The sequence below is a fragment of the Moschus berezovskii genome, chromosome 10 (genome assembly GCF_049115385.1).
Source record: "Moschus berezovskii isolate FMDL1 chromosome 10, NW_MosBer_1.0, whole genome shotgun sequence".
NCBI classification, from domain to species: domain Eukaryota; kingdom Metazoa; phylum Chordata; class Mammalia; order Artiodactyla; family Moschidae; genus Moschus; species Moschus berezovskii.
Window position 1 is genome coordinate 103835763 of NC_142469.1, and position 27551 is coordinate 103863313.

The 27551-nt window shown below is 54.3% G+C and overlaps 1 protein-coding gene across 3 annotated transcripts in view; it reads right to left on the bottom strand.

Moving 5' to 3' along the window:
- Positions 1-4731: 4731 nt before the first annotated feature.
- The window catches only part of AGPAT4 (1-acylglycerol-3-phosphate O-acyltransferase 4), a 134385-nt gene continuing 111565 nt past the window's right edge, over positions 4732-27551 (bottom strand). For all 3 annotated transcript variants that reach the window (XM_088840886.1, XM_088840887.1, XM_088840888.1), the window contains 6 exons: positions 19099-19260; positions 17422-17575; positions 14722-14824; positions 13904-13979; positions 6818-7016; positions 4732-5102 (listed from right to left, as the gene is read on the bottom strand). In XM_088840886.1, the coding sequence (XP_088697012.1) occupies positions 5008-5102; positions 6818-7016; positions 13904-13979; positions 14722-14824; positions 17422-17575; positions 19099-19260 (789 nt within the window). In that variant the 3' untranslated portion in view covers positions 4732-5007. The remainder of the gene's footprint in view (positions 5103-6817; positions 7017-13903; positions 13980-14721; positions 14825-17421; positions 17576-19098; positions 19261-27551) is intronic.

Here is a 27551-nt window from a genome sequence, read left to right on the forward strand (position 1 = left end):
ATCTGCTCTGGTGAGAATCATGTTGCTGTCATGATTTTGACCTTAGCTGGCAACAGTCATTCTTTTAATTTATGGTGCTCCTTGTGGGCTTTTCATAAATGCCATGTATGGGTTGAAGATGTTTCCTTGTTTTCCTGGTTTACTCAGTTTCTGTCGTGACTAGATGTTTGACTTTGCCTGATGTTCTTTCCGCATCTCCTGAGATGATGAGATGGCTCTTGTGATGGAAGCGTCTATGCTGTTTGGACTACTTCGCCCTCCCTGTAGCCCAACAGCCTCCTAAGTGCCCAGCCTCATCCTGACTTACTGTTAAAGGGTCGCCAGTCCTCTGTCCTGGGGCAGTCCCCTGGTCACACGCTCTAGCGACCTGCCATCTCATCACCCCACTTGTTCTCTTCTTGAGTCAACTATTGTAAATTTTAGAAGCACAGTTCTTTTCCTATATTAGTTGATCTTTTTTTTCTTGGTCCATTCAGATCATTCCTGTTTGAGTGACTTCCTCACACGTATGCAGCCTTCAGTGGTTTCCGACCCACCTTCTGAACGGATTGTTTTTCAGCATCCCAGACTTTGTAATCTACCACTTACTTCATTCAAACTCAAGGGAACATAGATGCTAGAAATCTCAAAACTCTCTAGACACTTGAAACGAGACTGTGTAAAAAAATAATAAAGGTAAAAATCATACGGGTCTTGCTTGGTGAAAAGCTTCACCAACAGTCCTAGGAGATACTTTCTAGATACTGTAAAGGTCTTAAGTAAGTGCTTACTATTATTTTTTAATTAGTCCATAACCCTAATATTAAAATAGGACAAGGCTGCAAGGACTGGGGAATGCCTCATTTGTAGCTACTTATCCTTTACTGGAGAAACCCTTTGCTTTTTTTCCCCCCACTGATAACTGAAATTCACGGTGGTGACCAATTTCACTTCGGCCTCACTGTGCTGGAGAAAGGTTTCTATTTTTACTTTAGAAAAAGGCATCAGAAGAAGACAATTGAAATTCAGTTATTAAAACCTCTAAAGCAGTGTCCCTTCGTGACTGAGTGCTCACTGTGACACTGTGGGGGTTGGGAGTGAGTAGGGAGGGGGCAGGAGCCCACCTGCCCCTGTAGAGGTGACAGCAAGCTAGCTGTTGAGGTGCAGTTGGGTATTCTGCTGTTTCTGCCCAGAAGAATGGTCATCTCCGACAGCCGAGCATCATAAACAGACGCCAGGTGGTGGCAGGTGCTGTGAGTGGGTCTCAGCTGTCCCAGGTCAAGAGATCCAGGACTGGGCACCGAGCCTATTCTCAGGGCGGTGCCCCGGATGCCCCGGGGCGTCTGCAGCATTCTATCTCCGTGTGACGTGGTTGGAAGCTCTGAGACACTCACACCAAGGACGCAGGAGCCCGAGAGGCGGCCTCGGAGCTCGGGAGGCCTGCTCCTGCGTCGTCGCCGGGTCCACGCTGCGGCTCTGGTGATTGGTGAGAGCCGAGCGCCCCCAGTCTTCCGTGCAGGGTGGGGGTCGTCTCCGAGGGCAGAGGGACCGGCCCTGGGAGGCTTGCCCGCCTGTGTGTGTGGAGAAAGGCCAGCTGCGTGTAACCTGCGGCTCCTGGAGGCAGGGCCCGCAAGTCCGGGAACACGTGTGTCCCAGCTGCTTCATCTGATGCTCTGTGAACAGCAGGACGGGCTGCACGGTTAAGGCATTGGGAGCACAGCTGCTGGAGGAGGTGACGCTGACGCGGAACAGGTCAGCCTGAGTGACCGGCACGCAGTCCGCGGGACAGTCACACCAGCGGCCACCCTCCTGAGCAGCCCCGGGGCAGGAGGGGAGGTCGGCGGCTGCAGGCGGAACCGCGGCCCCCGCGGGCCTCCCATGTGGCCCCAGAGGACGCGCTCCTCCCACTCGGACCTGGCAGTGAGTAGGACAAACGCTGGACCGAACCTCCTCTTGTGAATGGGGGACGGGTCCCTCCAGTCTGCCGTCCCACGTCCGTTCACAGTTACAAGTGAGTTCTTAAAGCCTCTGAAAAGCCTCATCTGTTTGGCTTGGGCACCAGCCAGGATGCTGCTCCGCTTCTCCAGGAGGAAAACCAGAAACCGCCAGGGCCCCGTCTGTGACTGTCACAGCTGTTTCTGCATTGCGGCTGGACAGTTGCTGGATTGTACATCTAAATCGCTGTCTTTCAGATCCGTTTAGTGTCTATTAGGAAAGCACATCTAAAAATCTTTAAACATCCGTAGCCGCTTTTACTCGACTCTCTTTAGAGAAGGACAGTCCAGTACTGCCCTGTGATGCGACGAAAAAGGCAAACCGTGTTTCCTCTACGAATGGTAAAGAGGTAGTCGGCCAGCTCAGAACGTGCATCCGTGCTTTCTCCATGTCAGTCACAGGACGGTGCACTTCCCTTACAGTCATTTCACAAGCTTGGTGTTTTTTAAATCCAGTCCCTTTGTGGGCTTGGTTTCCTGGAAGAAGTGCATTCAGTGCCCCCTGCCTCAAAGCTGCAGGCCTAGGACGTGGCTCCTAACACCCGGGAGGACCTTGCACCGACCTCCAGTGTGAAGTGAACTTGGCATTTTCTCTTCCACGTCAGGTCTCAGAGCAGTCTCTGAGCAAGGCCAACCTCAGGCGCCACGGAGACGTCAGGTGGGATGTGACCCTGCACTCCGTCCTCCGCTGCTCGGGGAAAGAGGGGCAGCTTCACACCCACAGGTTTTTAATTCTTAGAAAAGTGACGCCCTGGGAACCAGCACTGCTTCCTGCTGAACAGGCCATGACACCTGGGAGACCCTGAACGCAGGTTAAGGGACTGGGGAAGGGGTGATGTGTCTCTCTGTGGCTGTCTCTGCCATCACCGGAGAGGAGATGGGAGAGGAGGAATAGCCAGGTCCCCGTCCCGCCAGACAGAATGTTCTCTCACGGAAGACAGCCTCTGAAACCCTGTTCAGGGGTCCCTGCCGGCTCCCCACACTCTGGTCCTAAGGCACTGTTAGAAGGAGTGCCTGTCAGTTCTTCCCCAGGAAAACGTTCTGCTGCCCTCCCCTAACCCGGATCCTGAGATCTGCGCTATCTGCAACCTTGTTCGTTTGCTTGTTGTTTTGTGTTTGGTCCCTGAGACACATTCAGAAGAAGGCTAAGTGTCTGTGGGCCCCTTTCACGCTCCAGGCAGAAGGCGTGGGTGAATGCCTTTAGGTCTCAGATTACTGCTGCTGAATGGGAAGCTGAGAAAATCGACACGTTTTTGGACACCCCAAGGTAGTTTCTGAGCGTTTTGTTGAGACGCAGCAGCGTGGAGGCAGCTTTCTGGTCGTTCTAATCCTTCTTTGTCTAATGCTCTGGAGTTCTTCAAGTGTGTCCACATGTACAGCCTCGTTTCACCCTTGAGACAACCCAAGAGGTGGGTGTTATCACCCCCATTTGCCAGTTGGGAAAACAGGGTCTTGGAACAAATGAGCTGCAGGGTTTGAGCTGTGCTGATGCTCCTGACGACTCTCCTGTGTCTCCCACGGCGCTGGGAGGGCCCGGGGCAGGACGGCCCCATCCAGGTGGGGGGTGACAGGCACACACCTGAGCATCTCCGCTTCTGGGGGAGGCGGCACTTGCGACCCCCACGCACGGCCTGACGCAGGGGACACGAGAGTCAACCCAGGTGGGGGCCTCACGGACCCTCCCTCCCCACAACCACACCAGAGTGTCCCCTTTTCACCTCTGCGGTCTTGTCTCAACGCTGCCCCGTCCTCCCTTCAGCAGAAAGCGCCTCTTAAAGCCTCTCGGAACGTCACTTGTGCCCGGTGAGCAAACCCAGACGTGATTCGCGGCGGCTCAGCCCGAGGTCTCGGAGCGGCGGCTTTCCCGGCTTCCTCCGGGAATATCACTGCTTTCTCCGCTCTTCTTTTGAACCCGGCGTCTGACGGCTGGCAGCAGTTTGCTGAGCCCTGTACGCGGACTGTTACTCCAAATGCGGCCTTAGGTGCCCCGGCGGAGCTCCTCCGAGTCAGGGGAGTCTGCGTGTCCCGAAGGCAGGCGGAATCCGGGGGGACCGGGTACCCACGTCCGTCAGTCCGCGCCTGCGCAGCGGGGCACCCGGGCTCCGTGTACGGCCTTCCAGTCAAAGTGAGCCGGCTCTGGTTCGGGGGACCCAGTTTCTGCTTGCTGCGGGGATGAACAGAGGCCGCCACGCCTTCCCTCACATCCCTGCAGGACTGCCAGGCGCCATCTCACTGTTCAAGACGAGTCTGCTCCTTGAGGAGGGTCTTCAGGGAGTGGGCGCAGCATCCCGACTCAGGCCGGACAGACTCCGCCGCAGGGCGGCCCGGGGAACCAGGGCTGCCTCCGGGGCGTCCCTGCGTCCTGCACGCGTGCCCAGCTAGCCTCCTGGCACCTGCCCTCTCCACACAGTCTCACAGGCTCCCGCCAGCGGGGACCCACCTCCTCCAGCCACCCGGCCTGCCCTCCGCACCCCCGCCTCCAGCTCGGGAGCGCCCTGTGGTCCGGAACTCCAAATTGCAGGAAGGGGGTCTGAAGGGAAGGAGGGGGGCGCTGTGTGCACACACTACAGAGAAGCCAAACACTTTAATTTTTGTTTTTGTTTTTTTTTTGGAGGCATAATTTAGTCATCTTACCAAAGTGTCTTTCACTCTAGTGAGCCAGGGTCAACAGAAAACTCAGCACCAAAGGATGGCAGGGCACCCCCCACCCTCCGAGGTCCCCATTTCTGCCCTCCCCCTGCACCTCAAATACCCTCGCAATGATCCCACTCAGCACACCTCATGCTCACGTATGTTCTTAACACGCACCTACACGCACTCACACAGACTCACACACGGGAAGAACGAGACCCGAAGCCCACTAAAGCGTGCGGGGGGAGATTTAAGTACATCCTCCTCCCCACCTGACGCTGAGACCTCAGCCCCTGCCTCCCCGGCAAGGGCTCCCCCAGCTTTGTCACTGGGCCCCGCCCAGGGTGCCGGCGGCATCCACCAGTCCCCCCAAGGTCCCCTTCGGGTGGTGACCCGTCCCGGCTCAGTCGCTGCGTTTCTGCTTGCTGTCCATGTTGCCGTAGGCAGAACCCTTGTCAATTTCTGTGACTCCGATCATCCATCGGACCCCCATGGAAGCTGCGGAAAGAGGAAGGGCAAGTCAGAGGCCTGTGGGGACTCCAGTAGGCCCTGCCTGACGGAATAAAGCGGGGGAGCTCTGTGAATCTCAGGCATTGGCTGAGAGCTGGGTGATCCAGGGTACTTTTCACCATCCCTGCCCACGGTTACCCTTGAGCATGGGGCCGGGGTTCTAACTGGACTGAGAGACATTAAAACAGAGCAAGGCTGTTCTGTCCAAGGATTGAAACAGTGGAGGTGAGCAGAATGTGGTAAGCTGTATCTTCTGGTGCCCATCCCTAGGACAAAGGGTTCTTTGGTGAATGCAATGCAGCAACTTACAGGCACCCTTCAAAGCACAAGGAAGCGCATTCTTGGACAATGCAGGAGCTCAAATAGCTATTTTAGTTCCCAGCATGTCTCAACACAGCTTCTGGTGCGAGTTTCAGAGCAGCGGACAAGCTGCGTCCCTAGGGGCCTGCCTTTTCTCCGACAGCGGGATTTGGCCCAAAGAGATAAGAAGTGTAGGATGCATGCGAGAGCCCAGTTTAACCATCAGACTAGAAAACAGGATACGGAGGCAGGAGCTGCAGTTTACACACTCCCTCCAGAGAGGACAGGCGCGGTGCACTCCTTGGGTGCGGGGACCACGTCTACCCCGATACCCTTGATGAGCCCGGCACCCGCACAGCCTGACCGCACAGTCCTTTTGCAGTTCGCTGAAAAAGCGGATGGAGGGGGAGTGGCTGAAACCTCCCAAGTCGCGGTGCATGAGTTTCCAGAGCCTCGGCATCCTGTCTATGAACTGTCAGACCAGGGACCCGACGGGGACGGGGCTCCACCCAGCCCGCGAGGCTCACTGAGTCCGCTACAAGGGGCTGCCTTCAGCCTGGGGCCAGCTCCGAACTCAGCCCCCGCGCCTCAGTGTTACCGCTTTGTGCCGCGGAGTTGATGGCGTTGTGGAGCGAACCTGACTCCAGCGGTGAAAAGGCTTTGTGAGAGAACCGAGACACAGTGATTCAGGGAAGCGGGGAAGCAAGGCGCGGGCTCAGGGGTTACGAGGCCTTGGGGAGAGAGTGGTCGGTTCCTCCAAAGCCGGAGGTGCCGTCTCCAGCCATCACCTGCGGGGAGCCCCAGCCTCCTCCAGAGGGCGCTGCCTTCCTGCCGCTGCTGCTGCGCAAGGCGGGATCCGTCTCTTCGGGCGGGACCTGGAGACCACAGCCTCCCCTGGACACACAGCCAGCAAGGCCATACCTGGCCTGTGTAGCGGGAACCGGCCGCCCCCGCCATCAAAAAGCAGCAGTATCCAGGGAAGCATGGGCCGTGCATAAACGGCGGTCCCTTGAAACGACGCCTGGGTCAAAGCCCGTAGCGATGAGCCGAAGGACTGAGCTGACCGCCATCCCCACGCGGCGGCCAGCCGAGGAGAAGCGCCCACTCTGACTTCCCCCGAAAAGGTCCAGACCTGCTCTGAATGGCAAAGAGCCTTTGTCGCTTCCTGCTGGGACCCAGGAAACGGTTTTCTTGCAGTGAGGAGGAAGCGATTGTGACAAGAACCCTCTGCAGAGGCCAGCTCCCCGTGTGCACAGGGCCCCGTGCACGCACCGGAGGGGGTGAGGCAGTTCTCCAGACCCGGGATTCAGGACTCTGATCGGGGTGTTCCCCTCTTCCAGGGCCTCGCCCTCCCCCGCCCCCAGAGGCTCCCACGCGGCCCCGCCCCGTCCACCTGGACTCACCCACGAAGAAGACGAGGACAAAGCTGGCGAGTGTCAGGGAGGAGCCGCTGCTGACCATGTTGACGACGAAGCGGAAGAAGGGGTAGAGAAGCAGCGAGGCCCAGAAAAGCCAGTTGATGAGCGTCCAGGGCCGCCGCGGGGGTACCACGGGTGTCTCGGGGAATGTGCCCGTACGGGAGTACTCCTCCTGGAAGGCGTCCTGCGGGCACAGGGCTACTGACCGCCTGCTGCCCGACCACCCCAACCCAGGCCCGCTGGGTCCCACCCTCCCCAGCCGAGATGAGACCACGGGAGTCTCCCAGCTCGACCCAAATACCCTAATAGTATCTCGGGGCCGACAGGGCACTCGCCCAGCAAAGCGCATCCGTGGTCCAGACGGCCAGCTGACCCATAATGGCCCACTTCTCCAGGCAGTAGAGTTTTCTGGAGAAACGAGCTTCCGTGCACCCGAACCCTCTATCTTAACTGCTGAATTTTGATGCTAAACCAAAATTAAGTGCTAAACTTTTATCCACTTGAGAAAGGGATGTCTAAAGTCAGCCATACTTGTCTTCTTCCCCAACCAAGATGTACTGGACGATGTCATGTTCTGACTTCCCAAGGTTGTGATTAGAATGAATCCTCAGATGGGCCGCTTTGGAAGGAGAGCCCTTCTTGGGCAGTTCAGGGGCTCTGCATGGCAGCTCCCGCCTGCCCCCCCGCCAAACTCCTGCCCCTCCTCAACTTCCCTCCTGGGTCTCCTGGAGGGTGGGGGGAAGTCAGGAGGGTCTCAAGAAAAGCAGATGATCAAGCAGTTGTAAACAGACAACGGACCGTGTGCAGAGTATCCCATCCTCAAGAGGTAAAGGAGGGCTTCCCCAGTGGCACAGTGGATAGGGGCCTCCCTGCCAATGCAGGGGACATGGATTTGACCCCTGGCCTGGGAAGATGCCACAGGCCACAGAGCAACCAAGCCCGTGTGCAGCTACTCCTGAAGCCTGTGCCCTACGGCCCCTGCTTCACAGGAGAAGCCACCGCATCACGATGAAGAGCAGCTCTCCGGCTCGCGGCAGCAAGAGAGGCGTGTGCAGGAGCACAGCACGGGAGACCCAGCACCAACAAACCAAAAGAAAAAGGAGGTGAGGGAGCCACAGCCAGTCCGCTAAGGGGAGGACTTCCCTTAGCGGAAGTGACAGTGACATGCGGATGCCCCGCAGGATGGTACCTAACTTGCCATTGCCTCCAGTTCCCCTTCCTGCCAGAATTTGGGTGATCTTTTTCATCCCAGTGAAGCCTGGTAACAAGGGTGCAGTGGACTGGACGTCTGCGCCCGCCTACCTGAATTCCTATGCTGAAATCTTCACCCCAAAGATGAAGGTATGAGAAGGAGGAGCCTTGCAGGGTGTTATAGGTCATGAGAGTAGAGTCCCCATGAGTGCGATTAGTGCCTTTATGAAAGAGACCCCCAGAGAGCCATCTCGCCCCTCGACCGTAAGGATGCAGCAACATGGAGAACAGCTGAGACCAGAATCCGAGCATGCTGGCACCCTCATCCTGAGCTCAACATCCAACCCCCAGAACTGTGGGGAAGAAGTTTCTGCTGTTTATAAGCCACCCAGCCTGTGGCGCTTTGTTTTGGAAGCCTGACTGGACTAAGACAGGAGATGATACTTCTGTGCCTTAAAAAAAAAAAAGCTTTATTGGGGTGCATTTACATATCATAAAATTCACCCTTTTCAAAAATGGGTGTTTTCTCACATTTTTTTCTTCAATAGCCTTGATTGTGCTTTTCTATTGTAATAATGTTGGGCTTCCCTGGTGGCACTAATGGTAAAGAACCCGCCTGCCCATGCAGGAGATGTCAGATCCCTGGGTTGGGCAGATCCTCTGGAGAAGGGCATGGCAACCCACTCCTGCCTAGAGAATCCCATGGACAGAGGAGCCTGGCAGGCCACAGTCCATGGGGTGGCAAAGAGTTGGACAGGACTGAGCAACTTAGCATGAATTGTAATGTTACAGTGGGGAACTGGGGATGCTTTTTCTTTCTCATTTCCACAAAGACATCTGCTAAGCCAAGATTTTTTCCTGTGTACCTCTAACAAGAGGAGAAGGCACTCCCTTTTCTAGGAGTCAGCAGGATCCAGAATTCATATTCAGTTTTTTCCTCTGGTTTGATTAGAAAACCAAACCTCACCCAGGACCCCCCCGCACTGTTCCCCAGTGTCCCTGTGACTCCCGCCAGCCTCCCAGGCTGTGTCCCTGTGACCGTGTCGGGTGGGACACGGATGCCTGGCTCGGGGTCAGACGTCAGCTCCAGCAGCCTGCTCTGGGCTGTGTTATTTCTTCTGTAATAAAGTCCACCCAGCAGGGAGAAGACCATTAACGGTGCCTCCATTTTTGGTCTCCATGTCTTATCGTCCTGTGGCATGTTATACACCAGAAGTGGGGACTGATTCCTAGAAAGAAACATCAACCCCAAAGTCTGTAGGAGCAGGAGAGCCTGCCGGCCGAGGACAAGTGCCCTGAGGCTACACTGAGAGCAGCTGCCACCAACGCACTGGCCAGGAGGGCATGGAGGCTGGGCGCCCACGGACAGCTGGACTAAGCGGGCCTTGCCAGTGCACGCTCGGCAAAGGAAATTTTCTCTTATGACCTTGGGGTAGAAAGGGAAGAAAAGGAAAGGAAAAAGGAAGTGGGATAGAGAGCTGGGGGTGGACGGGGGAGACTTCTGGGAATAGCCCCCCCAGGCGGCAGCCAGGGCTCAGGTCAGGGAAAGTGGTGTTTGCAAAGGACAGTGCTGTGAGGCCAGGGCTACCACCCTTCCAAGGAGTGATGCCCTCTGTGAAAGTGGAACATCCAGCGGCAGCTTGCTGTTAAGCTGCTGCTAAGTCACTTCAGTCGTGTCCGACTCTGTGTGACCCCATAGACGGCAGCCCACCAGGCTCCCCCGTCCCTGGGATTATCCAGGCAAGAACACTGGAGTGGGTTGCCATTTCCTTCTCCAATGAATGAAAAGTGAAAGTGAAGTCGCTCAGTTGTGTCCGACCCTTAGCGACCCCACGGACTGCAGCCTACCAGGCTTGAAAACCACGTAATTCCAATTCCCGAAGGCCGGTACTCCAAATACAGCCCCTCCCGCCAGCTCCCTGCCCTGTGTCCCTGGCTCTGCACCTGACTTAGACCGCCCTTGGCCTCAGGGACCTGAGGAACACCCACAGAGCCCCTCACAATGTTGCTTCTTTCACCCGTGCCTTAATTGGCACCCCACAACTGTTGTTTAGTCGATCAGTTGTGTCTGACTCTTTGCATCCCCAGAGACTCTAGCCAACCAGGCTCCTCTCTCCATGGGATCTCCCAGGCAAGAATACTGCAGTGGGTAGCTATTCCCTTCTCTAGGGGATCTTCCTGATGCAGGGATTGAACCCATGGCTCCTGCATTGCAGGCAAATTCTTTTTCCACTGAGCCACCCGGGAAGCACCATGAATGGCAAATTGCTAATCCTTTCCACAAACTTCAAACTGTCACCCAGAGAAGCACTTTCAATTAGAGATGAAAAGTTACAACCACACAACTGAGAAACCATGACGGCTCCGGGGAGGGAAGGGTCTAGGATCACGGGTGAATGGTGGAGTTCACTTGGGAGCCAGCCGTGGGTTGCCAAGGAGAGTACACAAGGGTGGTTAACGCTTCTCAAAGCTGATGCCACCCCCGAACCCCAGCCGGGCGGGGTGTCCCAAACGCTGACAATAATACGCGTTGTGTATTTTCTAACCGCAAGATCTGTCCCACTTAAAGGATGGCCCTGTTTTCAGAGCTGATACCCTTCCTGTTTTAGAGAGCATTGAAATGGCAGAAGCAGCTTCCTTTTTACTGACATCCCTGCTGGAACAAAGTGTTGGCCCAGAGTCCGTGGCCGCCCACCCACTTTGTTTTTTGTTAAGTCTGAGAGCTGCACCCCTAAAACCCCAAGCCTGGAGTCAACAGAATCGTCTTTCGACACTGTCTGCTGGAAACGTGACGGTAAAAAGAAGCCCCCCACCCCTTGGCCCCACGTGGTGGGCCACCGGGATTTTAAGCATGTCAAGCCCCAGACCCACGCAGGCTCCTGCAAAAACGGGGCTGATGCGGAAACCACAGAAGTGCAATTACGTTTCCTCGTGGAGGCACCACTGACCACCACATCTCACTGGTCAGTGGTCGGCCCTCAAGGGAAGAGGGCAGCCTCAAAGGTCTGCTCACCGCCCCGAAGATGGGCTGTGGCCCAAGCCCTTTGTGGGGGCAGGCCCCGGCCCCCAGCCTCCGGCTTTGATGAATGAGCTGGAAGATGCCTGCTGTTCCCTTGTCCTCTGGACCTTGTCCTCATCACGAGCTCGAGAGCTCTGACCGAGGTGCTCCTTTCGAGAACTCCTTCCAAACAGCACCGTCATTCGTGCCGTAACAGTTTAGAGGGAATGCAAGGCCATAAGAAGAAAAAGGGGCCTCCGATGAAAGCCCGGAGGACACGCTTTGCACAAAGACAGGCTCGCACCTGAACGTCTGTTGCCGGCGGAGACACGCCTGTTTTGCTTTGATGGGGTTTGGGGGCCACGTTTGTAGGTTTGTGTGTGTGGTTCTTTATGAAAGGATTCAGCTCTGAGGCCTTTTCTTAGCACGTTTTTCAGGTTTTTTTCTACCGCTAAATGACACCACCCTTATGGCAAAAAGTAAAGAACTAAAAAGCCTCTTGATGAAAGTGAAAGAGGAGAGTGAAAAAGTTGGCTTAAAGCTCAACATTCAGAAAACTAAGATCATGGCATCTGGTCCCATCACTTCATGGGAGATAGATGGGGAAACAGTGCCAGACTTTTATTTTTTTGGGCTCTAAAATCACTGCAGATGGTGATTGCAGCCATGAAATTAAAAGACGCTTGCTCCTTGGAAGGAAAGTTATGACCAACCTTGATAGTATATTAAAAAGCAGAGACATTACTTTGCCAGTGAAGGTCCGTCTAGTCAAGGCTATGGTTTTTCCAGTGGTTATGTATGGATGTGAGAGTTGGACTATAAAGAAAGCTGATCACCGAAGAATTGATGCTTTTGAACTGTGGTGTTGGAGAAGGCTCTTGAGAGTCCCTTGGACTGCAAGGAGATCCAACCAGTCCATCCTAAAGGAGATCAGTCCTGGGTGTTCATTGGAAGCACTGGTGTTGAAGCTGCAACTCCAGTACTTTGGCTACCTCATGTGAAGAGTTGACTCATTTGAAAAGACCCTGATGCTGGGAGGGAGTGGGGGCGGGAGGAGAAGGGGCCAACAGAGAATGAGATGCCTGGATGGCATCACCAACTCGATGCACATGAGTTTGAGTGAACTCCAGAAGTTGGTGATGGACAGGGAGGCCTGGCGTGCTGTGGTTCATGGGGTCGCGGAGTTAGACATGACTGAGCGACTGAACTGAAATGAAATGACTAAACCAGAGAACAGCACAAGGAAGACGCTGCTTCGTGCAGGAAACCCGAGGGAGGGAACTTCTGCTGTCTTGTGTTCCTCTGTCCGAGCCCAGGCCTGGCAGCAGCACATCGGAAACGCAGCAGAGAGCTGCCGACAAGCATCAGGCAGTGCGCTTCCACCCTCAGGCCCTCAGCCCATCGACATCAACAGCAGTGTCCCAGAAACACACGTTTCTGGTTTCCCCTCAAACCCCCTAAGACCCCAAAGCTGAGGCCCAGGAGTCTGCAGTTCCGTGCTTTGGGGGTAGGCAAACCAGTCTCCTGAGCATTCACGAGAAGAGAACAGACAGGTCTGCTGTAAATGCCCGCAAAAGGAGACTAAAGGCAGCTCGGAGAGAGGGGTCTGCAGGCATTGCTGGAAAAGCTCGTCCTTAGGAACAGAGACGCGACTTCCTGCCATGAGAATATAGCGCCCGAATCTGGATTCCAAAAACCGAGCACATTTCTAAGAGCATCTCTTTCATCTGATGGTGGAGATTTGGGAGTCTTTTAGACCGAAATCCTAACACATTCTCAAAGGTAGGATTAAAATTCTTCAGCGAAGTGCAGGTCCCCTTAAAGTTCTGTGTGACCATCTTCTCTTGAGCCGTGGAGCAGAAAAGACGCGAACATTAGCCAGCCTGTATTCACAGACTTTGGTGAAAGGAGATCAGAGGCCTGTGGAATGTATCTGATTCTAGATAATGAACTGGTTTGGGTTCCACATGAATGACGGATTCAGAAAGACGTTTTTCCTGTGCCTGAAAATGCCTCTCTTACCAGGTGGAAGCTAAACTTCTCCTGCATAAGATAGAGTAGTCAGAGCTATAATGATTAAGTTGCCCTCTGCCCTGTGCATGTCTGTGTGGGGGAAACCACAGAAAGAGAATGGGGGGTCGGAGATGCTGGAGGGGGATGGGCTGGACACAGACAGGCATCCGAGGGCTGGGCGGGGGTGATGGGGTGGGCACAGCACAGATCCAACCTGGCCCGGGTGAACCTCGTGGGCCTTCGTCCTGCTTATGCTGATGTTTTGGGACCAGACATACTACCTAACTGTGGACTCAGTCACCGCTGCCATTGAGAACACCTCTACCCCCAAGAATGTTCTGCCTTGGGACCAGTGGCAGGAAAATGGACATGGGCTCCTGGGGCCGTTACTTCGTTTTTTTTTCATCCACTACACCCATAAGGTAGTTCCATTCTTTCTGTGAAACCCCCATTTTAAAATATTTTGCAAGTTCTTTTCCCTGTTGCCTGAGCTTCCCTGGTGGCTCAGATGGTAAAATCGTCTGCTTGTAACGCTGGAGACCGGGGTTCGATCCCTGGGTCGGGAAGATCCCCTGGAGAAGGAACAGCAACCCACTCCAATATTCTTGCCTGGAGAATCCCACGGACAGAGGAACCTCGTAGTCTACAGTCCATGGGGTCGCAGAGTCGGACACGACAGTGACTTTGCTTTCGCTTTTTTGCTTTTCCCTGTTGCCAAGTAGAGCGTTAGCCCCTACTGACTCTGAGACATGAGGTCTCCCCCACGGGAAAGGCTCAGCCGCCTTTATAAACTCCCAAAGGCCCCAGCACCTACAGCTGCAGCTTGGAAGGGAGCCTTGGACAGCGCGGAGACGGCCCCCAGCACTGACCTTCTCCTGGTAGAGTTTGTGCAGCCAGGCCGCACACTTGTCCTCCTCCTCCGGGACTTCTTCTAGAGGAATCCGCCTGCAAGGCAGAGAGTGGCTAGCAAGGGGGAGGCCCACGCCAAGTGCCCCGAACAATGGTTCAAACTAACAGTGTTCAAACTAACATGACTAAAGGTGTTAGTTCAAACTAACACCTTTCGGCTTCTATTTAGGCAGCCTGGGTAACGTGGAAGTGCGAGAGTAATGCAATTGATCAAGAGAGGGGAAATCCACACCCTCCTTGGACTGGAGAAATTTATGCCCGATGCAGTCACGGCCCACCAGGGAATGGCCCAGGGCCTGATTCAACAACTCAGACCCATCAGGGAGGACACCTGCCTCTCCACGCTCCCTAGCCTGGACTATAACACATAAGTGAGATGCTGCTAAAGTGGTCTCCATTTGCTTCTAGGCCTCTTTGTAAGTTCTAGAATGCTTGTATCTGTGTCCATTTCTATGGAGCAGATAAACCCTCCAAGAAAAGGGTTCAATAAAATAAACTCTCACTCAGTCTCAAAAATGACTGTAAAATACTGTCTCTCATTTGTTCAGCTCTGAGCTCTTTGATAGAGAGAGAGAGTGGCTGGGGAGAAGAGAGGTTTAACTTAATTATTTACAACAGAGCGTATGTCTCTTGGACTGTGAATGCATTCCGTTCAATGCCAACTGCAGACACGAAATTATTAGCATACTCCCCTGGGAGAAGGTCTGTGGGTCATTTGTGACTTATTTGCTTTGGGATGGGCATTCCATTTTCTGGAAAGGAAATGGAGCCGACTTACCTAACGTATAAATCTGCATGATATTTCTTGCCATTGAGGACTCCCAGCAGTGTTGGATTTTCATTGTTTCTGAAATTGAGTGTACAGTCATATACAGCTGAAACTATAAAAAATAAAACAAATACAAAGCAGTATATAGCGTGTGAACCCAATTCCGTTTTGTAATATACATACTGGAAAACAAGAATCAAATTGCTGGCTGATTATCTGGGAATGAAGGGACTATGGTTTCTTCACACTTTTCTATATTGTCCAGACGCTCTACATTGAACACACATCACGTTCCATCATCAGAAAAGCACACTATAACTTAGTAATAGAAAACTTATTATTGAGGTCATATCCGTTTAAAGCAATGCTGCAATGACTCATCGAGGTGTGCTACAACAGGTATGTAAACAAATATTAATAGATAAAGCAATCCAAAGAGTACTGTCTAAGGAAGTCTCTGAGTAACGGCAATGTAACCATTCTATAGGCATTTTTCCCCTAGAAAAAATATGATCATTATAAAATGAGAATAAGATACTGGAGACTTCCTGAGGAATTGAAATATGGTGTCGTCAGTTGACACATGCCTGGGAAACAAACAAGATTGTGTGACTTTAATGTCTACCCAATGGTGAGTTAACCTGTCAACATACTGAAAGGGGACAACAGGATGAGATGGTTGGATGGCATCACGGACTCTATACGTGAGTCTGAGCAAACTCCAGGAGATGCGGAAGGGCTGGGAAGCCTGGCGTGCTGCCGTCCATGGGGTCTTAAAGAGACGGACACATGACTAAGCGACTGAACAGTGATGAACAGCTAATATGGAGTTATGTTGACACCCACGGCTGCAGCCCAGGGCCTGGCCCAGCCTTCATGAATGCTTCTTGGATGGGAGGGCACCGGAAGGAACAGTGAGGGGAGAGCAGGGTGGAAACACGGAGTGCAAACAGATGGCCCTTCCTACACAGTCGGTAAGGCAGGCCCGGACAGTGGAAAGAGCAGGAGTTTTGCAGTCAGTCTGGGTGTGAGCCCCAGGATCACCTGTTCCCAGCTCTGGGATCTCCTCCTGGACAGTCCACTAGGCCTCCCTGAGCCTCGTTCTCCTGGAGAACGGAGGTGACTCGGGACGATGAAAGTCAGCGCCTCCCAAAGGGCCCAGCACCCTGTGCTCGGCAGCCTTTAGCGAGAGCCCTGCACAGCCGCGCTACTACCAACAGAGCCAGCGGCTGGTGGGCGGGTAGAAAGTCACGCGGTCTGTTTCTTCCGATTGGCTGACCGACCATCGGGGGGCCAGGGGGCGCAGCCAAGGGCCCTCCGCTGACCTGAAGGGGTGCGGGCAGGCAGCTCCCCACCTCCCCAGCCCCAACCCGAGCAACAAGACCACTCCCCTGTCCTCCCTGGCCGACCCCAGGAAGAGAAAGGCGGGTGGAGAATAACCTTCTCAGTTGAGTACATCGCCCAGCCACCTAAGCACAGAATGACTGACAGGAAATGAAAACCCTTCAGGCTGCAGAGCCCCAGGGTGTGAGGGTTCATGCTGGGTCAAGGGTTTCAAAAACACCTCTTTTCTTCAGGCCGCTCTGACATAGGAGCCTGACGCTTGCCACAGAGGTGGAAGTCCCTTCGATTAATCAAGGATGGCGGACAGCCCCCAAGGAGTCCCCCAGAGAACAGCCTAAATCTGCAGGCTTCCCTCCTTTTTCAGAAGAGAAACCCCAGGTCTTAAAGTGAAAGAACCGGGCCGGGCACTCGACCCACGTGCCTGCAGAGCCCAGGAGAAGGAGGGTCTGGCCCTGCCCGCCAGGCCGCCTGGGTGTGACCCCGGCCCGCTGTGTAACGGTGGAGCCGCTTGGGCTAAATTCCCCCATCCTTCACAGGTCACAGGTGATCACAGAGCTCCCGGGGGTCCCCCAGTGCAGGCCGGGGAGGACTGGGGCCTCGGCCTCCCCAGGCGATGTGGCTGGGCTTCGGGAGGTGCAGAGACGGTGCAGGGGGGCACCGGTACGGGGCGGGGCGGGGTTGGGAGACTAGGGTGAAGGCGGGGAGAAGATCCGAGAGATGAGGGACAAGGCAGTGGGGCCTCCGGAGCGGCCGCAGGGCCGGAAAGGGTAAAAACTCGCGTTTCCAAACCCAAGGGAGGAAGGTTCAACTGGAGACCGGAGACCGGAGCAAGCTGGCTTTGTGGCTATTCGAGTCTCCTCCTTACCTATAGTAATTCAGAGCTCGGACGACAAAGCCACAGAGATCATTGTCTGGGGGCGGCGGGGGCGGGGAGGAAGACAGCTGGTGCCGCAGACGTGCAAGAAATGCCACACAAAGCAAAACCACCCCCAAAACCTGGGGGGACCTGGCGCGGGACAACACCGCCCGCCCCCGCCCCCGCCCCCGCCCCCGCCCCCGCAGCGCGGCGCCGCCCGCAGCTGCAGTACCGGCGCCGAGCAGTAGAGGGCAGGGTTGGCCTGGCGTGCACGTGGTGCGTGTGCCCGCGGTTGGCGTGCACGTGGAGCGTGTGCCCGCGGTGTCTGCACGGGTGGGTGTTCACAGCGGTGTGTGTGCGGTCGTGAAGGGCTGTGGCCGCTCGTCCGACACCGGGAGCCTGGGCCCAGGGTAACCAGGGCTGACCTGCCAGCCTCCGTCCCTGGCTCCCCTCTGGGTGCTGGGGGACCCTTTCCCTGGCTGCAGGGGGGCCCGCAGGGTCATCCTTACCTACATTTCTCAAACTCCTCACGGTCACCGCGAAGCCCTTGGTGCGAGGCAGCAGGTGGTGCTTGAGGCTGGGCAGCCCCTTGGCCTGGGCCACCTGCATGCTGATCTGATGTTTCTTCTCCGTGAACCGCGTGCCCTCGCAGTGAATCAGGAACTGAAGGGGACAGGATGGCGGTCACACACGTCCCCGCGGCTGCTCAGATAGTTGTGAGGTCACACACTCAGCCCCATGGTCACACACTCAGCTCCAATGTCACATGCTTAGCCCCGAGGTCACACGCACAGCCCTGAAGTCACACACACAGCCCCGAGGTCACACACTCAGCCCCGAGGTCACACGCTCAGCTCCAAGGTCACACGCACAGCCCTGAAGTCACACACACAGCCCCGAGGTCACACACTCAGCCCCGAAGTCACATGCACCATCCCCCAGCACACGCCACAGTCACACATGGCCCCACAGGAGCCTGAGGAAGTGACCAGGGCAGGGGTGGCCTGACAGCTGAGCCTGCCTCCCCTCAGGGCATGACCTCTGGCCTCCACGTCTGTGGTGTTCAAGAGTCTGTGAGCTTTGGAGAGAGAGGATTTGTGTTTGAGGAGGCTTGGGGAGCAGAGGGGTGAGTGTGTGAGTGTGACTGGGGCACCCAAGTGTGTGTGTGTGAGACCAAGGCTCCCAAGTGTGTGACTGGTTCACCCTGAGTGAGTGTCACCAAGGCCCCCGAGTGTGTGTGACCAGGGCACCCCAAGTGTGTGTGACCAAGGCCACCGAGTGTGTGAGTGTGACTGGGGCACCCCGAGTGTGTGTGTGACCAGGCCTCCGAGTGTGTGTGTGACCAAGGCTCCCAAGTGTGTGAGTGTGACTGATCGCACCAAGAGTGTGTGAATGTGGTCAGGCTCCCTGAGAGTGTGAGTGTGACCAAGGCCCCTGAGCATGCGCGAGTATGACCTGGGTACCCAGAGAGTGTGTGACCAATTGCCCTGTGTGTGACCAAGGCCCCCAAGAGTGTGAGTGTGACCAGGGCCCCCGAGTGTGTGTGAACATGATCTGGGCACCCCGAGCGTGTGTTTGATGATTGCCCCGAGTATGTGTGAGTGTGACTGGATGCCAAGAGCATGTGTGATGTGATCAGGCATCCCGAGTGTGAGTGAGTGTGACTGCTCCAAGTGTGTGAGTGTATTCAGGGCACCCTGAGTGTGTGTGAGTGTGACCAGGGCCTCTGAGTGTGTGTGAGGGTGACCTAGGCACCCTGAGTATGTGTGAGTGTGACCTGGGCACCCCGAGTATGTGTGTGACAATCACCCCAAGTGTGTATGAGTGTGATCTGGGCACCCTGAGTGTGTGTGTAATGATCGCCCCGAGTGTGTGTGAGTGTGATCAGGCACCCCAAATATGAGTGAGTGTGACTGATTGCCTTGAGAGTGCATGAGTGTATTCAGGGCACCCTGAGTGTGTGAGTGTGACCAGGGGCCCCAAGTGTGTGTGAGTGTGACTGGGGCTCCCTGGGCATGTGTGTGACGATCACCCTGAGTGTGTGTAAGTGTGACCTGGGCTCCCTGGCCGTGTGTGTGATGATCACCCAAGCATATGTGAGTGTGACCTGGGCACCCTGGGCGTGTGTGTCACGATCGCCCCGTGTGTGTGAGTGTGGCTGGACGCCCCGCGGGCCACGCACGTACGAAGTACTTCTCGGGGTAGTCGCGCAGGTGCAGGAGGCTCTCGGAGACGGTCTTGCGGTCCTGCTCCCACTTGCGCGTGCAGAAGACCATCTCGGTGAAGTACCACATCCAGCCGATGATGGGGACGTAGGCCAGCTCCTTCTTGGCCAGGACCTTGGAGCCCTGAAATGGGAGGCCCAGGGCATTCATGAAAGGGGGCGTGAGGCCCTCCCCTGGGGCTGCCAGGGAGCTCCCTAGAAACAAAGTGACCGTGCACTCCGGGCCCGCAGAGACAGCTCCCAAGGACCCAGAGGCAGGGAGCCACTGACCTGGAGCCGACCGCCCGCCGGTCTGCTGGGGGTCAAGGCCATGCCAGCCTTGCCCCACAAGTGAGGGGTAAAGGGCCAGGCTCTCCCTGTGGAGGACAGGCTCTCCGGGGGAAGAAAGGCTCTCTGGGGGGAGGACAGGCTCCCCGGGGGAGGACAGGCTCTCCGGGGGGGACAGGCCCTCCGGGGGTGTGGACAGGCTCCCCGGGGGAGGACAGGCTCTCCGGGGGGGACAGGCCCTCCGGGGACAGGGGGAGGGGCCCGGAGCGGTCAGGAACCTCTGGGGTTGCGGGTGCCGCGTCATCCCTCACCCGCTCACGCAGGTGCCCACCCCCAGGTGTGCTCCGCCTCGCACTCCTCCTGGTCCTCAGCACCCTGCTGGCTCTGTGGGTGGGGGGATAACACTCTCCTTACAGACTAGGGACTGCAGCCCAGCGGGGTCTCTGGGTCGGATGCTAGGAAACCAGGAGGTGAACTCGGATTCCTAGGGGCACTATGCGCGCTCCACCTGTGCCCGGGCCAGAGCATCGCCAAGGCTGCAGGTGTGCAGGGATCCGGTGGGGTGGAAGGTGCAGGGGAGACACAAGACCAGCTTTGGTTCTGATAGACTGAGTGCTACATTTTTCGCCTCTAAGGTGGGAATTAACCAAGATGCTCCTAGAAACAGCCGTTATCCACCAATGGCAGAGATGACGGAGGCGGTGATGTGGACGGTGATGTGGACGGGTGGTGGCCTTAGCTGCGCTCTAGGTGACAAGAGTCTGGCTCTGCCCCTCCTATGAGGTCCGGAATAAAGAATGATACTCCACCACAATACTCCACTCTCTTCCTCAACACTCATGTGACAGCTGCGAAGCTCAGCAGAGAGACAATCCCCCGACCCACCCGAGAGGGCTAAAAGAAAGGTGTTAACAGCTTAGAAAACCTTAGAAAACAGCTTAGAAAACCTTAGAAAAATAGCAAATATTTTAAAGGAAATCAGTCCTGAATAATCATTGGAAGGACTGATGCTGAAGTTGAAGCTCCAATACTTTGGTCACCTGATGCAAAGAACTAAGTCATTGGAAAAGACCCTGATGCTGGGAAAGATTGAAGGCAGGAGGAGAAGGGGACGACAGAGGATGAGATGGTTGGATGGTATCACTGACTCAATGGACATGAATCTGAGTAAGCTCCGGGAGTTGGTGATGGTCAGGGAGGCCTGGCGTGCTGCAGTCCATGGGGTCTGCAAAGAGTCGGACACGACTGAGCGACTGAACGGAACTGAATTTCCCCTTTGGGAGAAGAAAAAGCAAAGCTACTTTCAGGTGGAGCCTCACTACATTTTCACTTTGGTTTTGGTTTTCCCACACACAAATTTCCACACCTGCAAATCCCCTTGAAAAGAACCAAGCCTGAGGAATTCCCTGGTGGTCCAGGGGTTAGGGTACCAAGCTCCAAATGCAAGAGGCAAGGGTTCAATCCCTGGCTGGGTTACCACATGCCTCTCAGAGCAGCCAAAACAAGCAAAAAATGGAAGAAAGGAAAGAACCATGCCGTAGAATCTGAGGGCCTGCCCCAGAGGGCCAGAGGCAGGTCCCACAGGTGCGAGCACTCGCTGACAGAGGGCTGAGGGCTCCCGGGGTGCCAGGGACACAGGGCACACTCTCTCTGGCTCTCCACTCCCCTCATGGAGACTGGCTGAAGCCCAGCCCTGTGTCCATGGGTGGGTCTCAGGCCGGGGAGGCCCCATCCCGTCAGCACAATTGTTCTCACGGCCCCTGCGCACGGCCTAGAGGATGAAAACAAAACATCCTCACCATGAACTGAACGTACCTTCTTGGCAGGTTAGGATTATTTAGAAAATTACATATTCCTGAACTCTTTCCAAAAATAATCTGTGGCGACTTGAAGGACTTACAAACGTGATCTATCCTATAGCCAAGTGTGTGTGTGTGTGTGTGTGTGTGTGTGTGCTTAGTCGCTTCAGTCGTGTCTGATTCTTTGCCACCCCATGGACTGAAGCCTGCCAGGCTCCTCTGTCCATGGGATTCTCCAGGTAAGAATCCTGGAGTGGATTGCCATGCCCTCCTCCCGGGAATCTTCCCGACCCAGGGGTTGAATCTGTGGCTCCTGCATTGCAGGCAGGCTCTTTACCACTGAGCCACTGGGGAAGCCCACAGCCAAGAAAGGGATCATATACTCCACAGTAGCAGCCATGAGGTCTGGAGAAGGATCCTGTCGATCACAGCTGTCTGCTGCGGACAGGTACCCTCGAGGGGATTTCCTATTAGTGGAAATTAACTATACCTCAATTTTTAAAAATTAAAGACTTCTGTGAATCATGTAGTATATGATATATCATATCAAACGAAGGTAACCGGTGGGCCAAATCTGCTCTGCCACCTGGTTTTATAAATAAAGTTTTATTGGGACACAGATGCTCTCACATACACGTTGCCTACTGCTAGGAACATGGCTGCTTCCATGCTCCAGCAGAGTTGAAAAATCATGACGGAGGCTACATGGCCATGAAGCCTAAAACATTCAGTTTGAATAATTACACACTCAGTTCGTCAACACTCTTGATTTATAGCTGATGAAATTTGTTTTCTATGAATATTTAATGGCTGGGATAATGAAGACTAACTTTTCTTTAAAAAATGTAGACTCAAAGCTGAGTTAATAGTCTGACTTGGAAAATGGTAAAAGCAGAGAAAAATAACAGTAACTATTGCTGGATAGTGACACTAGAGTGATTTTTAAATTTTGTTAGATTTTCCTGCTTTTCAATTGGAAAACTACTTTGCAGGGTCCCCTAACAACGCCCTTTTTAGGAAATGGTTGACATCAGCACATCTTTAGCCATTTGCTTCTGGAGCATGAGGCTCCGGATCAAAAACAGTCTGGTTATTTTTCATGAGAAATGGTTTTATGCTGAATTAGTCCATCTTTCAGCCTTACAACTCTGGATGCTATTGTTAGGCCTAGGCCTTGATGTGGATCACGTTTACTTGGTGGGCCTCAGCTTTCCTGGCTATATGAAGAGCAAACTCATGCTTCACTGAAAGCGTGGCTGTAAAGATCTAACGTCACATGGAAACACAGACAGAAAGCTCCTCTCTGAGAACAGGACGCACAGGTGTTCAATGACGTGCAGCTATTATCATCACCACCAAGCAGGCACGGCGGCTGAATGTCCCTTTTAACTCAGCCCATTTCTTAAGCCAGGTTTAAAATGCAGTAACAACGATAATTAAACTCAGTAGAGCACTCAGCGATAGGCCCTGGGCCAGGAGAGTCACAGGAGCCAACTCGTTTATGACCAAATGACTTGAAACATATATTATTTAAATATGCTTACAGTGGTGCAGGAAACTTGATATGCTACCAGTGACATGACACCCCTAGGCCAAGCAAAGGTTTCTATGCCTTTCGGAGAGAAGGTACGAGAAAATATATATCTGACTTTGACTCATTAAAGAAAAGCCAGAGGATTTTGTTTAATAAAAAAGAAGATTTGGAGTGTCTAACTCGGGACTATACGTCAAAAATAAAGGGCATGCTACCACTTCCAGGAATACATTTGTTTATGAGCTCAAGAAAAAAAAAAGAAAAGGGGCCCCAGGTGGCTCAGGTGGTAAAGAATCCACCTGCAATGCAGGAGACCTGGGTTCGATTCCTGGGTTGGGACGATCCCCTGGAGAAGGGAATGGCTACCCACTCCAGTATTCTTGCCTGGAGAATCCCAAGGACAGAGGAGCCTGGCAGGCTACAGTCAGTGGGGTTGCACAGAGTCGGACAGGGCTGAGTGACTAACACCATTTTTTTATGAGCTCAAGATGCATCAGTACTGCCCAGGGACTCCTTTCCGTGGCAACGATTCCCCCAGCACCCGGGACTGGAAGGACTTTCGCCTCGCCCCAACTCTCTCGGGGTCCTTCTCTGTGTCATCTGGACCCCAGCCAGCCTTGCCCAGCTGGAGAACGTGCAGAGGCAGAAGGTGGCCCCCTGCCTCCTCCCAGAGCTGCTGGTCCCTGGAAGCAACATGGACAAAGCTTCGGATTAACCGATTAACCGGGTGGGAGCAGGAAGGGAGGAGTCTCTCATAGACCCACCTGTGGGTGCCCGAATCCACCCTAACAGGGCTGACAGAGCCACGGCTGTGGGGGGAGCCCCTGGAGAGGGAAACAACACTTCTCCACATCGAGAAACTTCTAAGCCCTCTGGAGCCAAGCAGAGCTGGACCAGTTCCTATGAAGAAGCCGGGATGAAGGCAAATGCAAAGGTACCTTGTAGTTCATAAAAGTGATGGAAGACTGCAGCTGCACAGGACCCAGGGCCAGGAGAGCTGGTTAAATCCCACTCAGAGGACACTCGTCTCTCCTGAGTCCTCCACACCTTACCCTACTTTCATAAGAAAACTTTCAGTGAAGGGAAGCGGATTAGGGTCAAAGACACACATAATAACGGTGTGCCTACTTTGTGCTACATGCTTGCTGAGGGGTTTGACATATAGGGGTGTAGTGGTGCATGCTCAGTCGTGTCTGAGTCTTTCCATCCCCACGGACTGTAGCCACCAGGCTCCTCTGTCCATGGGATTCTCCAGGCAAGAACACTGGAGCGGGTTGCCATTTCCTCCTCCAGAGGATCTTCCCAGCCCAGGGGTCGAACCCGCTTCTCTGCGTCTCCTGCACTGGCAGGCAAATTCTTAACCACTGAGCCACCTGGGAAGCCATTTAAACAATATATATTTTACATATATTCATGAAACTCTTAAATAGCATGAAATGGGAAGGGTTCACCGAGGTTCAGAAAAGTCAGATAACCTCCCCAAGGTCCTGGAGCTGGTAATGTAGGAGCCAGGGTGCCAGTGACGTGGGCAGGTTTTGCACACACCTCTGTCTCTGCCCTGCCACCCTTCTCAGAGAACTGGAGCAAGCAGACGGAAACGGAAGTGTCTGTTCTGGACACCTGGGCCCACACTCATCTCTTAAGGCGTCTCCTTTCTTGCTTAGTTTTACACGTTTGAAAAATAAAACACAGGAAACCTACAGTTTGGGGGAATGTGATCATGGACGGAAGGTTTATAGGAAGTAACATTCGTGTAGCCTTTCTGAACAAATCAGCATCAACCTTCTCCTTTCAAAAATCCATGGTTAGAAAAGTGGCCCTTTTGGAATCAAACCCCAAGAAATGTGGGTTTTCATACGCGCGTGATCTGGTACAGGAAGAACCACGTTTTCTGTCAGTGATCAGAAGCATCCTGGCGAACTAAACCAGAATAGTGATAGTATGGGTTCAGTTCTTGATTTTTTCAGATTTTATGGTATCTCTTTTCTGACTTCAGTTAATAGGTTATGAGAGGTCGACCATAAAGAAAGCTGAGCGCTGAAGAATTGATGCTTTTGAACTGTGGTGCTGGAGAAGACTCTTGAGAGTCCCTTGGACTGCAAGGATATCCAACCAGTCCATCCTAAAGGAGATCAGTCTTGAATATTCATTGGAAGGATGAATGCTGAAGCTGAAACTCCAATACTTTGGCCACCTGATGCAAAGAGCTGACTCATTTGAAAAGACCCTGATGCTGGGAAAGATTGAGGGCAGGAGGAGAAGGGGACGACAGAGGATGAGATGGTTGGATGGCATCACCGACTCAATGAACATGAATTTTAGTAAACTCTGGGAGTCGGTGATGGACAGGGAAGCCTGGCGTGCTGCAGTCCATGGGTCGCAAAGAGTCGGACATGACTGAGCGAATGAACTGAACTGATTGGGTTCAAAATCACCCCGCAGTGACCTTGAGCTGGCAGCCAGTGAGCCCGGCAGCGGGAATGCTGATCTGATCCCTTGGCCACAGCGGGAAGAGTTGGTCAGCAGAGCCTGGGACCACGGCTCTGGCCACAGCCTCCCCGGGGCCTCCCTCCAGCGACCTCTTTCCCCTGCTTCCTGTTTCTCCCTTTACCTAAATCTCTCAGCGCCTCCTAAAACCACCTGCCTCCTTCAAGGCCTGGGCCCGGTGTCATCACCTTCTGGGATGTTTCTCCATCCCTGGGCACAGCCGTCCGTGTGCTGGTACTGCCGAAATGTCATTTTCCAGTTGTTAACACACTGAAGTCCTTCCCCACGGGCTGGTAAACAGAGCTGCCCCCCAAACTCGCCCCTCATATCCCACCTTTCCCACCGTGACCCAGCTCCTCCCCGGGACCTCTGTTTCCTAGCAAACAAGGGGGTGACACTCAGAATGACCCCCTGAAGCCCTAGATGGCTGAGTGGTCAAATGGCAAACACACACTCACAAGGCGCCCCACGTGGACACGATCCCCTCATTATGGTTCAGTGCCTGCGTCTGCGGTCTTATGACTCCTCATTGCCTCTCTGTATGATCTGAAGTCACGGAGAGATTTCCACCCGTCCTTGACCTGCCACATTTCCCAGCACAGTGACTTCCGCAGAAAACCTACACGATCTGCGTGTTGGTTAAACATTTGGAAGACATATCAGTTGCCCTCATTGTCATCTGCATCCTCGTGTCTGGAAGGCTCTGGGGAGCTTCGAGAGGGCCCGCTGCTTTGAATCAGAGTTCTATTCTCCTCCTTCTGCTCCTCCTGCATGTAGACACACAACAGGAATTCAATCTCTTTTCAGGTGGAGCTGTAATAGATCACGTTAGAGGAGGCTGGTGGGCTGCAGTCCGTGGGGTCACAAAAGAGGCGGACAAGACTTAGCGACTGAACAATAGCGACAGATGGAAACGTGCGGCTGGAGGCTGAAAGGGTGGCAGGCGGCCTCCACGATGGCCCCTCTGACCCTCGTCTCTGGGTATTTCCAGGCACCTCCTCGCAGCCCCGCCTGCTTCCTGGAGGGGGTGGGGCTCGTGGACTCCCCTGACAAGTGGCATCTGGCAGAAGTTTGCGTTACAGGAAGGCTGTGGCTCCTCCCTCCCTCGGGCGTTTTCTCCCACTCCTGCTCGCATTGCTCCCCTGGGGATCAGGGGTGCCTGAGCAGAGACCCAGGCAGGAGGGTCACCCTGGCCACAAATGGGGCAAACCTGGAGGTGGGCCCCTGCACAGCAAAGCCTTCAGATGCGACCACCACCACCCAGTCCCGGAGAGACCCTGCCATGACCCCTACAGAGCTGAGCCAGGATCTCGGGCCACTCAAACGTGACGCTTTGGGTTTGTTTTGAACCACTACATTCGGGGCTTGTCACCTGCTGTAGATGACTAACACGCAGGGCTTCTTTAAAGACCCAAACACAGCATCCCAGTTGGCCTCTGGGGTAACCACCAAGCCACATGACCCCAGCAGATAAAAATGAACATGAACAGCTGCCTTTACAGAGAGCTTCCCAGGCCCCGGAGCTGCTCAAAGCCCCAACAAACACCATCTTAGGTAACCTTCAGGGCCACTGTGAGGGAGCCTGTGCGTATTTTACCGCAGCAGAAAGATAAGTAAACAGACCCAAAACTTCAGAAGTCATGACTCTTGCGTCGTACACCCTGGCCTGTCCACACACCACGCTCACCCAGGGAGGAACAAGCCAGTGAGTCCCTTAATGATCACGACCAGGGCCCGTGCTAGCCCTCCACCAGCCCTAAGGGAACCAGAGTCGCAGGGACAGGACCCCAAATGACCAAATGGGGGAAAAGGTCATAAAAGGCTGGAAGGCCTCCCCTGTTTTCTCTTTTTTTAAAAGAATCCCATTGCTTTCTCCCCAAATCCAACTTCACATTTACTAAGCCTCCTCTCAAGAATTTCAGGGCTCCTCTGGTGGCACTATTGGTGAAGAAACCCCCTGCCAATGCAGAAGATGCAAGAGATGTGAGTTTGATCCCTGGGTGGGGAAGATCCCCTGGAGAAGGAAATGGCAACCCACTGCAGTACTCTTGCCTGGAGAATCCCATGGACAGAGGAGCCTGGCGGGCCACAGTCCAAAGGGTCACAAAGAGTCAGACACGGCTGAAGCGACTGAGGCTGCGTGCAAGAATTTCTTCGAATTTCACTTGCTTCATTTTCAACTCACTTCCTCTTGGGCTGTTATGTGTGAAGATGAAAAATGCCCCATCAGGAACCTTCCTTATTATGTCCCTTCTCTTCTAAAATGCAAACTTCTTGGACTCCAGAAGGATCAACGTCATGTGTTACTTAAAAAAATAAGGGATGAAT